This window comes from Sander lucioperca, chromosome 2 (assembly GCF_008315115.2).
Source record: "Sander lucioperca isolate FBNREF2018 chromosome 2, SLUC_FBN_1.2, whole genome shotgun sequence".
NCBI lineage: Eukaryota > Metazoa > Chordata > Actinopteri > Perciformes > Percidae > Sander > Sander lucioperca.
Genome location: NC_050174.1, coordinates 4,730,512 through 4,747,846, shown reverse-complemented (window position 1 = coordinate 4,747,846; position 17,335 = coordinate 4,730,512). Strand labels below are relative to the sequence as shown.

The window sequence follows — 17,335 nt, the reverse complement described above, 5'->3', positions numbered from 1 at the left end:
GCCAGCTGCTCAGGGAGAGTCAGCCATAGAGACAGCAGTGTGTGTGTGTGTGTGTGTGTGTGTGTGTGTGTGTGTATGGTCATGTGGATGGGGGGTTGGGGTGTGCTCACTCATTCCTTATTAGAAAAGCTCTTTTTTTGTCTGTTGTTCAGGACAAATGTACGTCATGATTTATTTCTATTTTTCTTTTCCTTTAATCAATACAACCACTTTTCACCTCAGCCATTAATAAAAAAAAAAGACTTATTTTCAGTTTTCTGACATATTTTTGTGTTTTAGGTGCACATTGAACAAATGCAAAAAAAAAAAACTGGTTGATGGAAATGCACTTATTCCCTTCTAAAAGAAAATAATATATGGGAGTTTTCTGATCTGATGGGTCTATTGGTCTTTGTCAGTGCCTTCCAAAAATATATGAGCATTTTCTAATCTGTTACCTTTATGGGTTGGTGTGGTTTAGTTGCAAAAATACTTTATTAAGGTTAGGGAGAGATCGATGTCATGGTTAAAAGAAGACAATGTTAACTGTTGATAGGAAATGTAAAACAAACTGTGGTCTCCTGTGTCAAAGTCACACGCTTCCATGCTACATCACCTTCTTCCGAAGAATGTTTGTGGCGTCATGCTCTTTCACCTTTGTTCCACACAAACAAGAGTTTTTAGTCTCTTTGCCGCTAGATGTCCTTGCTAGGGGAACGTAAACAGATCTGTATTCATGGATATGAACACATGAAAAAAAGCCATTTTTGTGAGGACAATTTCGACCAAGGTAATGGAATACAAAAGTTGTGTATTTTGAAGACCATTTATCAGTTGTGGTTAGTGCTGCTGTATACTGACAGAGGCTCCTTAGGAAAGTTTTTTTCTGTGACATTGTTTTGTTTTAAAGGAGTATATAGGAGTGACAGAGAATAGTGTTCTGGAAGAACGAAAGATAGTGATAGACAGCTTTAAAGAAGATAGAGATAAAACAACATGAGTGTCAACATGAGAGTGTGCAGAAGGACAAAAAAGAAAGACAGGATGAAAGGACAACAAAAGAAGAAGGAAAAAGTGAATAAAAGGAAAATGCGAGAGAGGGAGAGAGATCTAAAGTAAAAATACAGAGGAAAAGATTCTGGGTAGCATGATAAAACAGATGTTCTCACAGTGAGACACATTTGACCTGTGACCAACAGTACGGGGCTCTTTTACATCCTTCTTTCAAATGTTTAACAACAGTTTGTTATGACTTTCCAAACTTACAGCTCCCCATCTGTCTCATGTCTTTAAAAACAACCCCACCTGTTCATTCTAAAATTTCAAAACCCTTGCCTTCCAATCTGTCCATCACTCCAACTTCAAAATATACATACATTTAAAGTCTTAGTGAATAACTAAACTGTGAATCGTAATTCACCATCATTTGAAGATTATAAGGAATACAAATAATCAGTGAAAAAAAAACGATCTGCTCCCACAATCAATCGGCTATAAGAACTTGTCAGGGACCAAGCAGTAAGACAATTAGGAAAACAGGAGTTTGTTGAAAAAAATGGGTTTTTATTTACCCAAAAAATGCACAAAACAATATAAAACCAAGAACTTAATATATAAACCTCTAAAATAGGTCAACTCAATATAACTTTAACCAAAAATAACTACAACAAAAATAAATGTGAACTCAACAGCAACAGCAACAAAACTCCCTCTCTGAATGAGACAAAAGGGAACATATATATACTAACTGGGCCAAACCAAATAACACACACAGGGGAAAACCAAAATGGACATAATTGAAACTAATACAAGTAAACCCAACCTAAACCTAAATCCCCCCTCCAGCATGGCATCTGATGGTATGGCCCAATTGGCAGGCCATAATAACAGTCCTTCACCCTTGGCCACACCTTTTCTGCACCGGAAGGACCTCACCACCAGCATGGTAACAAAGACAAAAAATAATGATGAATATAACGAAAACCTTACAGTGTAGAAAAGAGTGTATTCCATTTAAACCATATAAAGCTAAAGGAAATAAATGTGGATCATGAATTAACTAAACAGTGTAATGTGTTTGTTTTAATGTTGAAATTGGAGTGTGGCTGACTGCACAATGAATTAATGTGTACTAAAAAGCATGGGGTGAAATTGTGTACCATATTACCATTGCTGGCTGTTTAACCTGTGTGGCTTAGGCCATCACAGAACTCAAAAAGAAGGTATCATTTTAGAAGAGCTTTTCTTCTAAAAAACTAACTTAGTATCCTTATTCAACTGTATTATCTTTTCTTATTTTATCTGTTTTGAAGAGTACACATTGTGCCAGCCTTTTAACACTGTGTAAAGTGAGAGGACATCAAATTTGATTTACCTGTCATCATCACAGTCTTGATTTAGCCAAGAATTATTCATCTCAGGTTGAGAACTTTGTTATAGCACCAACTTTGCAACTTGTTAAGACTCTGTTGCAAAGAAAAATCATTTTCTCGACTTTTCAATTTGTTGACAGCTCGTCGCTTGTAGAAAAGCAACCGTGTCTCTTCTCAGTGTTTCGATCACAACACCAGATTGTTTTGCCTCCGCCTCTCAAACAGCAGGAAAAGCAGAAAACAACATTTTATTGATTTGACAGTTGACTCATTTAAATGGCGCTCATGTCCAATGATGACAGCTTCTCCAGAATGTGTTGAGAAATTTGCAGGTGGTGTGTTGAATTTTGTTCAACATCTGTCTCCATCTCTGTACTGTACACTTGCTGCCATTTTCCTTATTGTTGCTAGTTCTGTTTCTTTAAGTCTTAGATTATCAATCAGGGTCATGATTTAAACTATTGGCAATCTTGGCACACTTTTTTTTAGAATGAATATTTTTAATTGGAAATATGTTTCCGTTTACTGTAATCCCATTAAATAGATATGAAGGGCCCTATTTTAATGATCTAAGCACACGGTGTAAAGCCCCTGGCGCAGGTGCGTTTCGGACGTGTACAAATCCACTTTTGCTACTTTAACTGCGGAAAAAAGGGTCTGTGCGCCAGGCGCATGGTTCAAAAGGGTTGTACTTAGTGTCTTAATTAACCATAGGTGTGTTTTGGGCATAACATGCTATAAACCAATCAGTGTCATCTCCCATTCCCTTTAAAAGCCAGACGTGTTTGTACCTTGGCACATTGCTATCATGATAGCGGATTTGCTAAGCAGGAAGGAGAGATTTGTGTAACAAGCATAGTGTGTGCGCGTGCATTTTACTAATGCGCTGTTAAAATAACAATGAAATTCTGCGTTATTGACTTTAGACCAGGTTTTGGTTGGTCAATGGCACGATCACTTTCCGCTGCATCAAGATAGCAATAAGCCAAGAGTGTACCTGAACACACCTCCCTGTAAGACCAGCACGCCCATGGGCACACAGATGGGCGTAGGTGCATTTGCTATTTAAACAACGTGGGCACTGGACAGGAAATTGACAACTGCGTCGGTCTTAAACTAGCAAAGACACTTGCGTCTGGCTTTGCGCTGCGCCGGGTGCAAGATAGGGCCCGTTTCCTCCACTGAGCTTAACATCAGTTTTTTAACAATCATCCAAACACACAGATATTGACTATAATGTATACTTTGGCTTCTACACCAGCACGAATCATCTAGAAGGGTTTACTCTCTGTTGTCTCCTCTGTTTGCAACACATCCTCATTCCTAAATGACAGAATAGGTCCACATCCAATGACTCCCAAAACGACTTATATTACTGTTCTATTTACAGCCGCATGGTGACCGATTTAAAGACGTGACCGTAACACGTGACTACAGTGGCTTTTTTAATCATGCAACCATTCTATTAAATATAAAAGCTGCAGTTTTAAACACATAGTTAACATTGTAAAACAGAACTAGATAACTTTAGGCAACAAAAATACTTAGTAAGGGTTAGGAAATCATCAGGGAGTCGCTTAAAATGAATCATGCAAAACTACTAAAATGAGGAGGTAACTGCGCCACGGACATCACTGCATCACAGACTAAGGTGTAAAAGTCAGTTAATTTCAAAAAATGACCAATGACTTTTGGTTTCACACAGGACATGAACCCCAGTCTCCTGTCTCAACCATCACCCCAGGCTGCCTCTTTACGTGGAATATGGCACTCTCACCACACTTCCTCGTTTGCTCCCACGATAATGCATACAGCCACAAGAGGTCGCAGCAAACGTAAATATGGGTCGTTATGAGCTGAATTCAAAAGCGACCTATACAATTCAATTCAATTCTAACAACTTTATTCATCCCTAAAGGGCAATTCAATTTTGCAATCAACCAGTCAGATAAAAAACAGACAAAAATAAACCATCGCAATCATTCAATCAACCAACATGTCAGTAGCAGCAGGTCAACAAATGGGAAACCCAGGCAAGAGCAGCAAAGCACACACAGGTTGTCGAAATTAAGCTAAATTAAATAAATATACAACCATAATCCCGCTTAAGTAAAGTAAAAAATACATAAATCGAAGCATTACGCTTCCCCAGAATTACAAGCTCTGAATGTTACAGGTTGCTGCCATCAGCACCGAAACTAGCAACGGACGTTTTCTGGGTGAGGGTGGTCTTGTACCCTCCGATGACTGATCAGAGTTTAATAGCACTGTATTGTCACAATTTGGCCATGCACTGCTTTACTTGCTTTTACTTTGTTGGACATGCTGGTTCAGTTTGCAAGCAGGATACGCTGGACTTCTAAAGTATCCTTCCAACCTGTTTTCCCCCAAAAACATCTGTTCCAACAACAATTTTAGACAAACAATATGTCTTCTTTACTTTTGTCTCTTAGACACATCTGCTGCTGTACATGGAGCAACGTTTTATGACACATAGCATATGGTGGGTCTGCTCTTTTGTTTTGAGAAGGTCTTTTGGTTTTACACTGTCGTTTTAGGCATATAGCTGACACTTTCATCCAGAACGGCATGGCAATAAGTGCAACTATAGAATAAACTTAAATTCCTTGAATGTAACAAGACAGTATTGAGTGCAAAGCCTGGAATAATAGTAATATGAAAGAAAGAACAAGCTCACAAGAGAGGAAAAGGGGATTTTTTTAGAAGGAACTATAGTTTTATATGTACTATATGTACTTGCATTGACATTCATACCAGAGGTCCCTACTTTGTATTTTGAAGCTGATAGCTGGAGAGAAGAAAGGTTAAAAGAAAGATGAATTCAGATCATGGGAGAGTGCTTGACGAACCAAAGACGCTGAGACACTGGGCCCTTAATGCCTGTGCCTTCGACAACCACTGAATACTTTAAGAGGACGTTGGTAGATTTGCTTAACAAATAGACCAATCTAGAAATTGGTTTTTATTGGTGGTTAAAAAGCAAACACAGGGGGGGGCGCAGATAGAACTTTTGACGCACGAAAGAACACGCACTTTTGATAGCCCCAGTAATGGTGAACGCAAACTCCCATGCTATAAACAACTGCACCAAAACATAGACATATAAAAAAAGAAATGAATAAATCACCGTTCCATAATAATATAATATTCTGAAGTAGCCAAACTTACTGTACCTACACTCCCTCCTGCAGCATTGGTCTCCATCTCTGTTGCTTCAGGTAATCCACATTCATACCCACAGCAGGCTTGTTGTTCTGTGTTGGTTAGTTCCATAGATTCGTTATCCATGTCTATCTCTTCATCCTCCTCTTGCTCGTTTTGTTCTTCCTCTTCCTCATATTCCTCACTGTCCTGTCTTTCTCCCTGGTGTGCTGGCTGTCAGTACCCGATCCATACCACCTGTCAGATCCGTTCTGCGAGAAACTCATGTGTTTTATGACACTGCCTGATCAGTTCTACGTTTGCGCGAACACCGGCAAACTTCACAGCTCTATGCACGTATTGGCGTAAGGACATTTCTGGTTACTAGAAGAAAACATTAGACAGTGACAGTAGACCGTTATGATGGCAGAGATGAAGTTTACAAGGTGTTTGCTGGAGTTGCCTAAAGTATCTGTTAACGATATACAGAGGGTCGTCCGGCCATCCAGTACAACACCATGTAGCAAATTAAGTAAAGGCTTCAAATTTTACGTTTCATCATTTCTTTGCAACTTTGAAGGTAATTTGCTAACGCTAACTAGCCTGAGCTAGAAGCCTTGCTTTGGTGTTTTAAGTCATGACTCCGTCCTTCTTCAGGTTAACCATGCTTTAAATAAAGTTTAAGCATGTGTATACCTCTCACTTCATGTGTTTGTACTTTTATGAAAGTATCAGGTAAAAACAGGGCTACAAATGAGATCTTTTCACTACTGTTTAACTTATTTTACTATTTATTTAAATTTATCTTATCGTTATTAATACTGTGTGTGTATATGTTTATACTTATATTGTTTATATTCTTTTTATCCTTCTTATATTTGAATGTGTGACATGCTCCAACAACACCATGACAAATTCTTCGTATGTGCAACGTACTTGGCAATAAAGCCCATTCTGATTCTGATTCTGATCTCTGTGAGAGACCAGCAAACTCCTAGCAAACTATTATGTAGCTCAATGCTGGACATTTCACCCCAAATTCCGGTCACTTTACTGTATTTGTATTTGTTTAGTATTTGGTTTAGAAGCCTTTATTGGTGATTTTTACGGTACAAAGTCCTGCTACATACGTACATATATAGCTAGCTATATATGCTCCGCTATGTTGCGTTAGCATGCAGCTACAATAGTTAGCTATGAGTATGCTAACGTTAGATTGTAGTGTAACGAAGCAGCACTGTCTAACGTCAAAAATCGCAGATAAAGGCTTCTGAACCAAACACTACACAATCTGACATGTTTCAGCAGGAATGTGACCTGGAATTGGGGAGAATTTAACAACATTGCCAGCTAAGATGACATGTTTATTGCCGTTAGCATGTAGCTACTATAGTGTTTACTGCTGTTAGCATGTAGCTACTATAGTGGTATACAGCAGTGGTGGCTGGGAGAGCTGTCATCCCGTCTTCAAAAGGACACTTATGTACGTTTACACTTCATCGCATTAATAATAGACAGTCTATGATTATTAGTCAAAACGAAGTATTAAAAGTAAAAACATTAACATAAACAACACAACAATGATGTCGCTACACGGTTTTGGATCAGTCTCGATTGTTTGTAGGTATGACTATTGTATAATAAAGATTTAATTAAAAAGTTGTGATGTTTGGTCGTAAAGTGTTTCAACGCATGCGTGGTACAAATCGCACAGGGACACTGTTAGTTTTCTACTACATAATTATGCGCATGCGCAGAACGGATCTTGCAGGCGGTATGGATCGGGTACTGACACTGGCTCAGATGTGACGCTAACATGCTAGCAGTATTAGCGCTAATGCTAGCTGAAGCTGCACTTGATTTTGAAAACAAATCAGTCAGTTTGCAGCATTTTTTAACGTCAGCCAACAGTGCTCTCTTATATTTCTCTCTCTTTTTCTCTGCCCCCCCCCTTGTGTCGCTTGATGCCTCGATTGATTTTTTTATCAACAGTACTATAGCTTCCAACTTCCAATTTTCAACTTCCAACAACCACTCTGAGGCAGACCGTATATATAAAGACGCAGACGCGGTCTACTCGATTCTGTCTTGAAATTCCCAGAAGGCATTGCTTCATTTTAACTTTTGCAAACAAATATTCAAATAAAAGAAATGCAGGTAGATTTGTTTTATTTCAAACCATGCACGTTTACGTTTTTGAACATCTGATCTGAATAAGTAATTTTGCTACAAAATAATAGAGACTAATGTAAAAGTTTGTGACTGTAGAGGGTAACCATGACTGTGATATTGAGAGACTCATATGTGGTTTATATACTGATCAGATTACATTGTTATAAGGTTTGATGGATTTCAGCAAATTTGGTTATCGTTTGGATAAAGAACTTTATTATTGATGCTTGAAAGGGGGCAGAGAGAAATTATATGGGCCGCTGTTTACAATTAAGTGGCTGCATGGCTGTGACAAATATTCGGCTCTCTGATTGGCCGAAAAATATTTACGAAATATGAGCACAAACATGACACCGAAAAGAGCCTACAAATTAAAATACCCACTGGCATAACCACGGTGACATACTCAATCTAACACAACCCGCCTTTCCTCTCACATTTAGTTCGGGTTACTACCTGGAGGATCTTTTTGCGTACATCCTTTGTATTTCTACATGAGCAGCCATCATACAGTAAATCAAAGCACACAATGCTTGTAACATCATCTTCTGCAGGTATTACTGTAAGCTTTGCTGTAGGCCTAGGTCTTTATGTTTTTTTCTTTTCACCAGAGACTTTGATAAACTTGAAAATATTACTCCTAATCTGCTGCAGAATCACTCACGAAAAAAGGAATAAGAAGAACATCAAAAAAATACATACAAGAGGAGCACATAAACCTTAAGCGCGTAAGATCTATTTTTTAAATCCTAAAACATTGTTTACTAACTTGATGCTTGTTGAAATAACACATCCAAAGCACTTTTAAGCCTAGGTAGATTTACTTTCCCCCTTTTGAGTTGCGTTTTTCTTGAAGAGATCTGTCAGTTTTTAGCCTATTAAAGCCCACAGGCTTTTCAAGAAATAAGGGCTTATGCTATAATGGGAGGTTCCCCAGAGTCTATAGATTTACCTCACACCAGGCATTTGCAGAGGTTACATTGGCGCAGAGACAAAGAGTTTCACAGAATATACATTAAATGAAACTCAGAAGAACCTGAATGGAAGCCATTGTAAGCACCCACAACATGCATTTACTGTATCATTCATCTATCTTTTCTTCTCCCTGTAAAGCACTTAAAAATTTCTGTTTTTGAAAAGATGTTAAAACTTATTTAAGCAGGACATAAATTGAAAATATAGGCCAGAACATTGGCTAAATTTGTTGCGTTACAGACGTAATGCTATGCATGTCCCAATGCAACTACATTTTTTTGTAAGCTTCCAGTCTGTTTTTTTGTTCTTTTGTTATGTGCTTAATGAAGCTTTGATAGCTGCCATTCAAATAGCACAAACCTCCTACTTTGTATATGTTGTGACCATCTGAGCTGTATTTATAGTGGTCAATCAAAGTGCTAGTTTCGCATTGAGCTTTCTTGTTGAAACCATACTTAAAAACAATCTGTATTAGTATCTGCCGAAAGGTTCATCTGGTTCTAAAGACGGTGACGTTTTCCGACTAAGGTAGATGTAAGTAAGTAGGTGTGGATTGAACTTTCAGTCTCTAGGTTGTGGTTCCACTCCTTTTATTTATTTCTCACCTTGCCTTCCCTATCTCCCCTTCCCTATTTACCTGTCACTCACTCTCTTATCTCTCCCTACTTCCTCTCCTCTGCCTCTCTCTCCCCCTCTGCATCTCTCTCTTTCTTTCGCGCTACTGAGTGTAAATCTATCCTTCTATCATCTGATGCTCCTCAAGGAAACCAGAGTTATCACTCACACACACAGTCATACATGTGACTCACAGGTCTGCATGACCTTGTGTCAGTGATGATTGTGCTCCTGTGTAAGAGAGAGATAGTGAGTGTGTGTGTGTGTGTGTGTGTGTGTGTGTGTGTGTGTGTGTGTGTGTGTTCGTGTGTGTGTGTGTGTGTGTGTGTGTGTGTGTGTGTGTGTGTGTAAACAAGAGGCAGATTTTATTTATTTCTTTATTTCCTGACACAAACTGCCTGACAGGAGTACAATCACCGATAAGAAATGTTAAGTGTTTTCCTTTTTCCCTTGCATTGGATAATTGACGGTTTTAAACCAGTTGAGGATGTGGAAAGCTTATTTAAGGGACAGGGTTAGATGTAAAGGGAATTAATCGGACTTAAGTGATTCCTCTTTTTAGCAGAACAATCTGTTATCCTTTTCTCGCATATTGCTTGCTTCCCTGGGTCACTAGTCCTGTGTGTAAAGGCTACGCTATAAATATGCATGGCTTCATTCACATTCACCTCATTCCTCCTCTCCATTCAACTGTCCTCTTGTTTTTGCTTTTTTGGTGGTAAATAAGGTAAATAAAAAATATGGGTTAACTATGTATTTGGTAAACGTACAAGACAAATAAAAATAGGCACTGGAGTTTGGTTATTTCTCTTTGAATTCATGATACCTATTCCACAATTGGATTTTTTTGGGCATATTTCTAAGGTGTCTCTTACGATAATCACACAGCAGCTAAAGATGGAGCAAAACCTGAATTTTAAAAAAAGAGAAAAAAAAGAGCAGAGCAGAGCAGAGGTACAATCTGCATAAGTGAGGTAAAGAGACCCTGTGGGGCATATAAGAAATCCCTCAAAAAGAAAGAAAGAAAAAGAGACATTATCACAATGAGAGAAACACATTCAACATTTAAACTTACAATTGTGATTTTAAAAAGCAGAGGGATACTTTATTCACAGTGTAGCTTTTTGGCATAAGGCCCTCTTGCCTTTTCCCTCCACTTGGAAAAAACTAGTGTTGAAGTGCCTATAAACAAGACACTGCTCCAGAAAAAAGAAAAGAAAATCAATTGTAATGCTCTGTGAGCTACTCAATGGCCAACAGGAGCAGACTGTGAATGTGTATAATGTATGAGTGTCACCCAGGGAATGAGAGGAATAAATGGCCATTTAATGTTTATGCTGTAAATAAAGTTTTAAGTGTATTACACTGAAATTGTTCAACATCATAGATTTGGTATGTAAATGAGGCACTTATTTAATTTCAGAAGAAAATTAGATAGTGACAACTGATACCTGTAAATATGTGTTGAAGATTAAGTTATCACACAGAATGTGTTGCAGATCAGTCATCCACTTTCAAGACAGAGCAGCATCATTGACATGAAAAATAAAACAAAGCTTGATACGTACAGAATGAGGAGAGAGCACAAGGAGAAGTTTTGCTTGTCTTCCTGCATTACCTAAAAAAAACTGTCCGACTGAGAAAGAAAGACACACAGACACTCAGCTCTGTTGATGTACACAGACATGACCGAAGCAGCTTAGGGACGCAGCCTTGTCCATCATCCTGCTTGCTGACAGACATGCACACATGCACACCAAAAGTCCTGACAGATGCACCATGGGACAACAGTGTCGCTGTGTTTTCTTACATATGTAGGGCTGGGCATCATTCAAAATCTTTCGATACCTCAGTTTAGATGCCGGTTCCTTAAAGCTCCACTGTGTCATTTTTTTAGTTGATTCTTAGCAAAAAAACCTTTGTTCTTTCACAAATATGTGCTCATTCATTTGTAATGACTTCCACCAACTAATCAAAGTATTCTCGTACGCGTAGAATCTGCCATTCAGAATCATTCAGAATACATTCGAGCGAGTTGCTCGTATGGCGGCTGCCATGTTGCGCCTCCATCTTTAAAATACATTAGCCATTTTACTCGCGCTTTTACACTCAGTGGCACTGTGACGAATGCCAGGGAGGGGGAGGATTGTCTACCTTGTAACATAAACGTAATCATATGTGTCGTGATTTCCCTGGCAGACAACTCATGTAATGGAGTTGTAACACAGACTAGCTACAGCTAGAACAGCTGCATGTAAACGATGGAGATACTAAGAGCTAATTTCGGTTTCATTGACATGATTGTTCATACTGCTCAGAGAAATATATTAAAAAACACAAACCTCCGTTGCTTCTCTCACAACATGAACATATTATAAATGATAAATAAATAAACAAATGACATTGTGTACAGGCTAATATTGAACTAACTAAAATGCAAAGGAATGTAAACAACAAAGAATTTTTAGTGCAAACTGCATAATGACACAAACCTTTAACAATAAACTTGGTGACTGCCCTGTTGTCAACATTGAACGAATGGAGAACTAACTTAAGTGCAAAGGAATGTAATTGAATTGCCTGTCAGCCTGTCAGTCAGTCACCAGGGCATAGAAACCACTGTTGTGCCTGCTTGTCTCAGAGGAAGTGTAACGTCAACAGCACAGCGACCGCTTCCGCCTCTCCATTAATATCATATCCCAGCAAACGCTGTCTGTGTGAAGTTTTGAAAAACTGTAAACAAACTTGAAACTACTTTATCGGCATTGCCGCGACTCACCGTGACTTCAACAAAACTGCAGAGCTGACGTAGTGTGTGTGTGTGTGTGTGTGTGTGTGTGTGTGTGTGTCAGAGCTCCGCTCTCTGTCAATATGCAGAGAGGACAGATAGGCTTGTGCTTACGCGCTCAGACGCTTTTGGAACCGAAATTTGGCACCGAAAGATAAATAATTTTTCGATACTCATAGGATTGGAGTATTTTCGGTCGGTGCCATAAAAGTATTGACGTTCGGTTAACTGACAACCCCTAAAAGTCGTAGACAGAGTTGTGATTGAAAGCCTCATTCTGCTTTAAATTCAAAGGTTTGAGACCCCTGGCTGTACCTTATGATGAATTTACAGGGATCTAGGATTATTTCCAGAATGCCAAAATATTATTTCCATTTGGTAATAACTCTCTTTTTTTGTGAAATAACGACTCTTTTTAATATTTAGGCAAGATCAAGGAAATAAGTCACTTCTCTTGTTGACATTTACATAGCATGGCATCGCCAGACTAATTTGCAAATGAGTATTAGTCTGGAACCTCTTCGATTTCCAATGCACATTATCAACGGTGCAGACCAAAATGCCTCTAGACACAATTGGATAGACTTACAACCAATCAGAGCAATGTGACGAGACCTACAACCAATCAGAGCAATGTAACAACGTAGCGCTGAAGTTTGCGCGGTGTTTGATCCGTTTTGATGCAGCCGACCGGGTCAAAAACAGTACACTAAAATGTATTTTACCGAACATTTTAGGCGACAAATAGGCAATGCTTTAACCAAATCTTGCTTCATAATTGATCGGCAGCGCCTGGTTTCACAGTTTAATCTGAGTTTCGTGAGCCTGGAAAATTGCGCTGGACGGAGAATGCCAGTTACGTCCAGTAACTACGTTCTGTAACCAGTCCTTCCAGAAAAATGCGGAGTTTTTTTGTAATTGTTGCGGGCTGTACGCTTCTCTGTCAGTCATCAAACTAAACCCACCCCACATGAGATAAACGGTTATGATTGACTCGTCCAGGGTCTCTTCGGCTCAAAATCTGTCTGAACGGGAGGGGGGCCAGACGTATCTGCCATAGCAAATTAAACATAAGCTTAGCAGATTCGTCTGCATTTACAGTCAATTAGTCATAAAACCACAAGAAAGATGGAATACATAGGCTACTATAAATTCTGTTTTTTCAAAAGGTCCTTGAATATTTACAACTATAGGTAATTTTTTAGTGTTCATACAAATACTCGTCTGGGCAACTAAATACTTGAGAAATTAGTATACAATAGAAATATTGTGACCATGATTAAAGCTGCATTTTCTTGGTCACCTGGGGGAAGAATCCACAATATCATAGACAAGTTTGACATATGCCCTGTCAAAAGCAAGATCAGCATTTACTTGAAATATTCACTTACTTTCTACAGTAGAACTCCTGAGAGAAATATCTGGCTCTTTAGCTCCTAAATGCTCCACCATGTTTACCAGCTCATCGCTAACTTTGTCTTTGTGCACTTTGGTGCTGGGCAGGAAATGTTCAGTTGGTTAATCACAGCTGTTTCACTTAAAACAGCTGCCTGCCATGTCAAGAAACGAGGTTGGTCAGAGCAGTGAGAGTTAACTAAAACAGTAAAGTTGTAAAACAATTAGCTGAAAGACTGAAATGGTCCATGGAGCTGAGGGGACCTGCAGGGTCGAGTGATAATTATTTTGAGTTTCATCGCAATAACAAACTTCTTTCACAGTAAGTATAGTTATTTTATATGACCCCCTCGCAAAACAGAAAGATGTTGCATGCCGGAAAATGCAGGGTGCATAGCGTTTGATGAAACTATAAATGCTGTTCTCTGGTGATGACAGTCTCATAGTTGCTGCATGTTAATGTCTCATCAACCCTGACCTTTTCTTTCCTTAAATGGTCTAATTTAAATACACTACAATTCCTCACAGAAAATAGTATTTTCTGCCTGTTTTGACATTTTGTTGTCACCCTTCAGATAATATCTTCAGATAATCACTGGCAGTCAGTCTCAAAATGTTTGCTAACAGGCCTCTACTTTCTGTAATAGCGGGGGTTTTGGGCGAATGTGGGTTTGCCAGTTTTACGCCTGTCACAGTTTGGGTTCTGATTTGGTTGGACTATAGGACTGCATCTCTAAACGTGTTGTGTATGAATGTTCAGATTTTATTCCAAAGTACATTATTTGATACATTAACAAGAATGAAATATGTGCTCTCTCTCTCTCTGGGCTTTTTGATGGAGGAGTGCTAGAGAAGTTTTATTTATTTATTTATTTTTTTGTATGTTTTACTTATGATTTGTCTTTGCCCCAACCTTGTCATCTGAAAATTTCTCGGGTGAATGTTTCTCAGCCGGTGTTCAGGCGATACGTTTTTGTTTTCCATTCCTGTCAGTCTGTCATTCACATTATATCTCCTGTTTGTTTTTCTCCTCCCAACTCACTTTGCTCTACATATTTTTGTTGCCACAGTCTGGTTGAAGTAAATTTCCTTTTGATGTGGATTATGTTAAATTCTGGGTTGGTTGAGGAGGAGTACAGAGTGAATGGGAGAAAGGTGGAGAAGAGGCCGAGGTAGGGAGATAGAGGAGACAGAAAGAGAGAGGGATGGAGAGAAAGAAACAGAGGAAGCAGAAAAATGGCAGGTAGTTTTTTGTAAATTGTATGTAACATTCAGCTCTTAAATAATAAAAGAGGAGTTTTTAGGGGACCACTTGCTAATTTATGCTATGTTGCTGCACACACACACACACACACACACACACACACACACACACACACACACACTAATTTTTTCCTAACTGTAGCAAACAAACAATACACAACATCGGTCAACCAGGGAACATTTTTCCCTCCTTGATAATAAACCAAGAAAAATGAGTTCAGAGTAGAAAAAAAGGTGTTCCCTTTGCGCCAAACACCAAAAAGCAGCTTGTTTAGATTACTGTACACACACACAGGTGCATATATGCATACACACTCATTAACATATGTAGCATGTCAAAGGATGGGCATGGCATATTTGCTGGCAGTTTTTGGCAAGACATGAAGCGAGACAAATGCAAGAAAGTAATAATGAGAAAGGAGACAAAGAGGATTGGCAGTTTTTTTTTTCCTTCTGTGTAGAGGAAAAAGTTTATTAGAAAGTGCGTCTGTGTTGGTAGGCCTATCCGTTGTTTGCCAGAGACTATTGTTTGTGTGTTAATGAGAAAAGCAGTAAACAAGTGAAGTGTGTTAATAAACTGAGGGAGGGTCTCGTCAAGGTGATGAATAGAACAAAACACACCGGGACGGATTAGAGAGAGAGAGAGGGAGAGGGAGAGGGAGAGGGAAAGAAAATAAAGAGATTAACCATAGGATGCCTTGAGATTAAAGGGTGGTTGAGGGGCAGAGGGAGGGATGAAGTATAGGTATATAGGGAAGGAAGAGAGGGAGGAAGGAAGGAGGGAAATCACAAAGGGATGGATGAAAGACAGAAGAAAACTTTTAGAAGGAGGTGAGGAAAAGAGATAAAAGAGAAGACCTGGTAAGGAAAATAAAGGACAGAGAGAAGCAACGAGAGAATGGTGAGGAAGGAGGAATAGAAACAAGGAGGACATCTGGAAGGGAAGGATAGGGAAGATGGGAAGGAAAGGAAGGGGTGTAAAATCTAATAGAAAACCAAAAGAAATATGGAAGTATAGGGAGTTCAAACCAAGAAAAATTAAGGAAGAAATAATCCAGATTAAAAAACCTGAATGGAAAAGAGGAAGCAGAGATGAATGGCCTTAATCTAAATGGAGAGACAATAAAGAAAAAACAGAGAAGGGAGAGGGTGAGGGATTGCAAAACGTGAGGGACAGGTAGGGTGTTACATGTATAGTATATTTGTGTAAAATACTGTGGAAGGAAGTTGAGAAAAATAAATGTTTCAAGAGGAAAAATGCAAAGAAAAGAGATCAAAATCAACAGAACAAAAAACAAATCATAAGAAATTGGCCATTCATTGTTGCCTTTCTCATCAGCAAAGATATAATCTCCAACTCAGCATGCATCCGATTCATCCTCCACGCATCACTTACTCTGCTTAAAATGTTAACTTTCATAAGAGCTTCTTACGGTGGCCCTGAGAGGGCACAACATGCAACATTAAGAAAATGCACACAAATAGACCATAGCAAGCAACATTAAGAAAACAAACGCAAATACACCACAGCACGCAACAATAAGAAAACACATGCAAATAAACCGCAGCACGCAACAATAAGAAAACGCACGCAAATAAACCACAGCACGCAACAATAAGAAAACACATGCAAATAGCCCACAACACAACGGAAGGGTTTCCAGGGGACACTTTTAAGTGATGCACACGCAGCTGCAGAGATGTGGCATTTCTCAATCTCAAGAATGCAAAGAACGGACTTGTGTTCTTGGGGAGAACGTTCTTGCTGGTTGTTCTTGGAAGAATGAACTTGCAAGTTCACAAGCACAGAAAACTCTGTTAACAGTTTGAGACAATGCATTCCTGCTGATTTTGCACTACACCCCCAGCACAGAGGCTACCTTGCGTGTGTTTTCTTATTGTTGTGTGCTGTGGTTTATTTGCGCGTGTTTTCTTATTGTTGCCTGCTGTGGTTTATTTGCGTGCGTTTTCTTAATGTTGCGTGTTGTGGCCTCTCAGGGCCACCGTAGCTTCTCCCACCAAAACATACCGTGGGAGGCAGCACCATGCTGCGTATATGAATTTTAAAATAAATTTTATACCAAAAGTATGGCAGGTATCAGGGATTAAAGGAAATCAGTGAGAAATCGGAGTTCCAAGTGGAACAAATTCAATTTTTAGTACATTTCCCCTAAACACAGCAGCTTTTTTTTATGATGTACATGTGTGAACTTAGATTAACCGCACTTTCTCTTTTCTCTCTCTTTGTTTCTTTCTTCATCCCTCCCTGCAGGGTGTGGTTCCAGTCAGGCATTAACTTCCTGGCTGTGAAACCCAGCAACCTCGTCGCATGGGAGATCAAACAGGAAATGGCGCCGGGAAGCAGTTCTTTGGCAGTGATGTGTCAGAGAAGGGCCTCCTCCACAGCAGAGAGGTAAGACTGAATCTAACTACTCCTTTTTTTCAACAGCTTTTTCTGTCAGCAGCTGATTAGCTGATTTCTTTTGTATTTGTGACATTGTATGCACCATACAATGTCTGAGGAGATGTGGGGTTATTCTGTGTCAAGGCTATGAAGCTGTTACAGTGATGCCCTAGATTTTGCCAATGAAAGATCTTAGTTGTTTTCACAGTG

General features: G+C 39.1%; 1 protein-coding gene and 1 long non-coding RNA gene across 2 annotated transcripts in view; both read left to right on the top strand.

Moving 5' to 3' along the window:
- Positions 1-17,335, top strand: part of si:dkey-215k6.1 (transmembrane protein 132C) — a 267,170-nt gene that overhangs the window by 121,724 nt on the left and 128,111 nt on the right. Inside the window, exon 4 of the mRNA XM_031305397.2 lies at positions 16,994-17,134. Within this exon, the coding sequence (XP_031161257.1) occupies positions 16,994-17,134 (141 nt within the window). The remainder of the gene's footprint in view (positions 1-16,993; positions 17,135-17,335) is intronic.
- LOC116054079 lies at positions 5,510-7,656 on the top strand. Its single transcript, XR_004105994.1, has 2 exons — positions 5,510-5,749; positions 7,337-7,656. It is a non-coding gene; the product is annotated as an uncharacterized LOC116054079 (long non-coding RNA).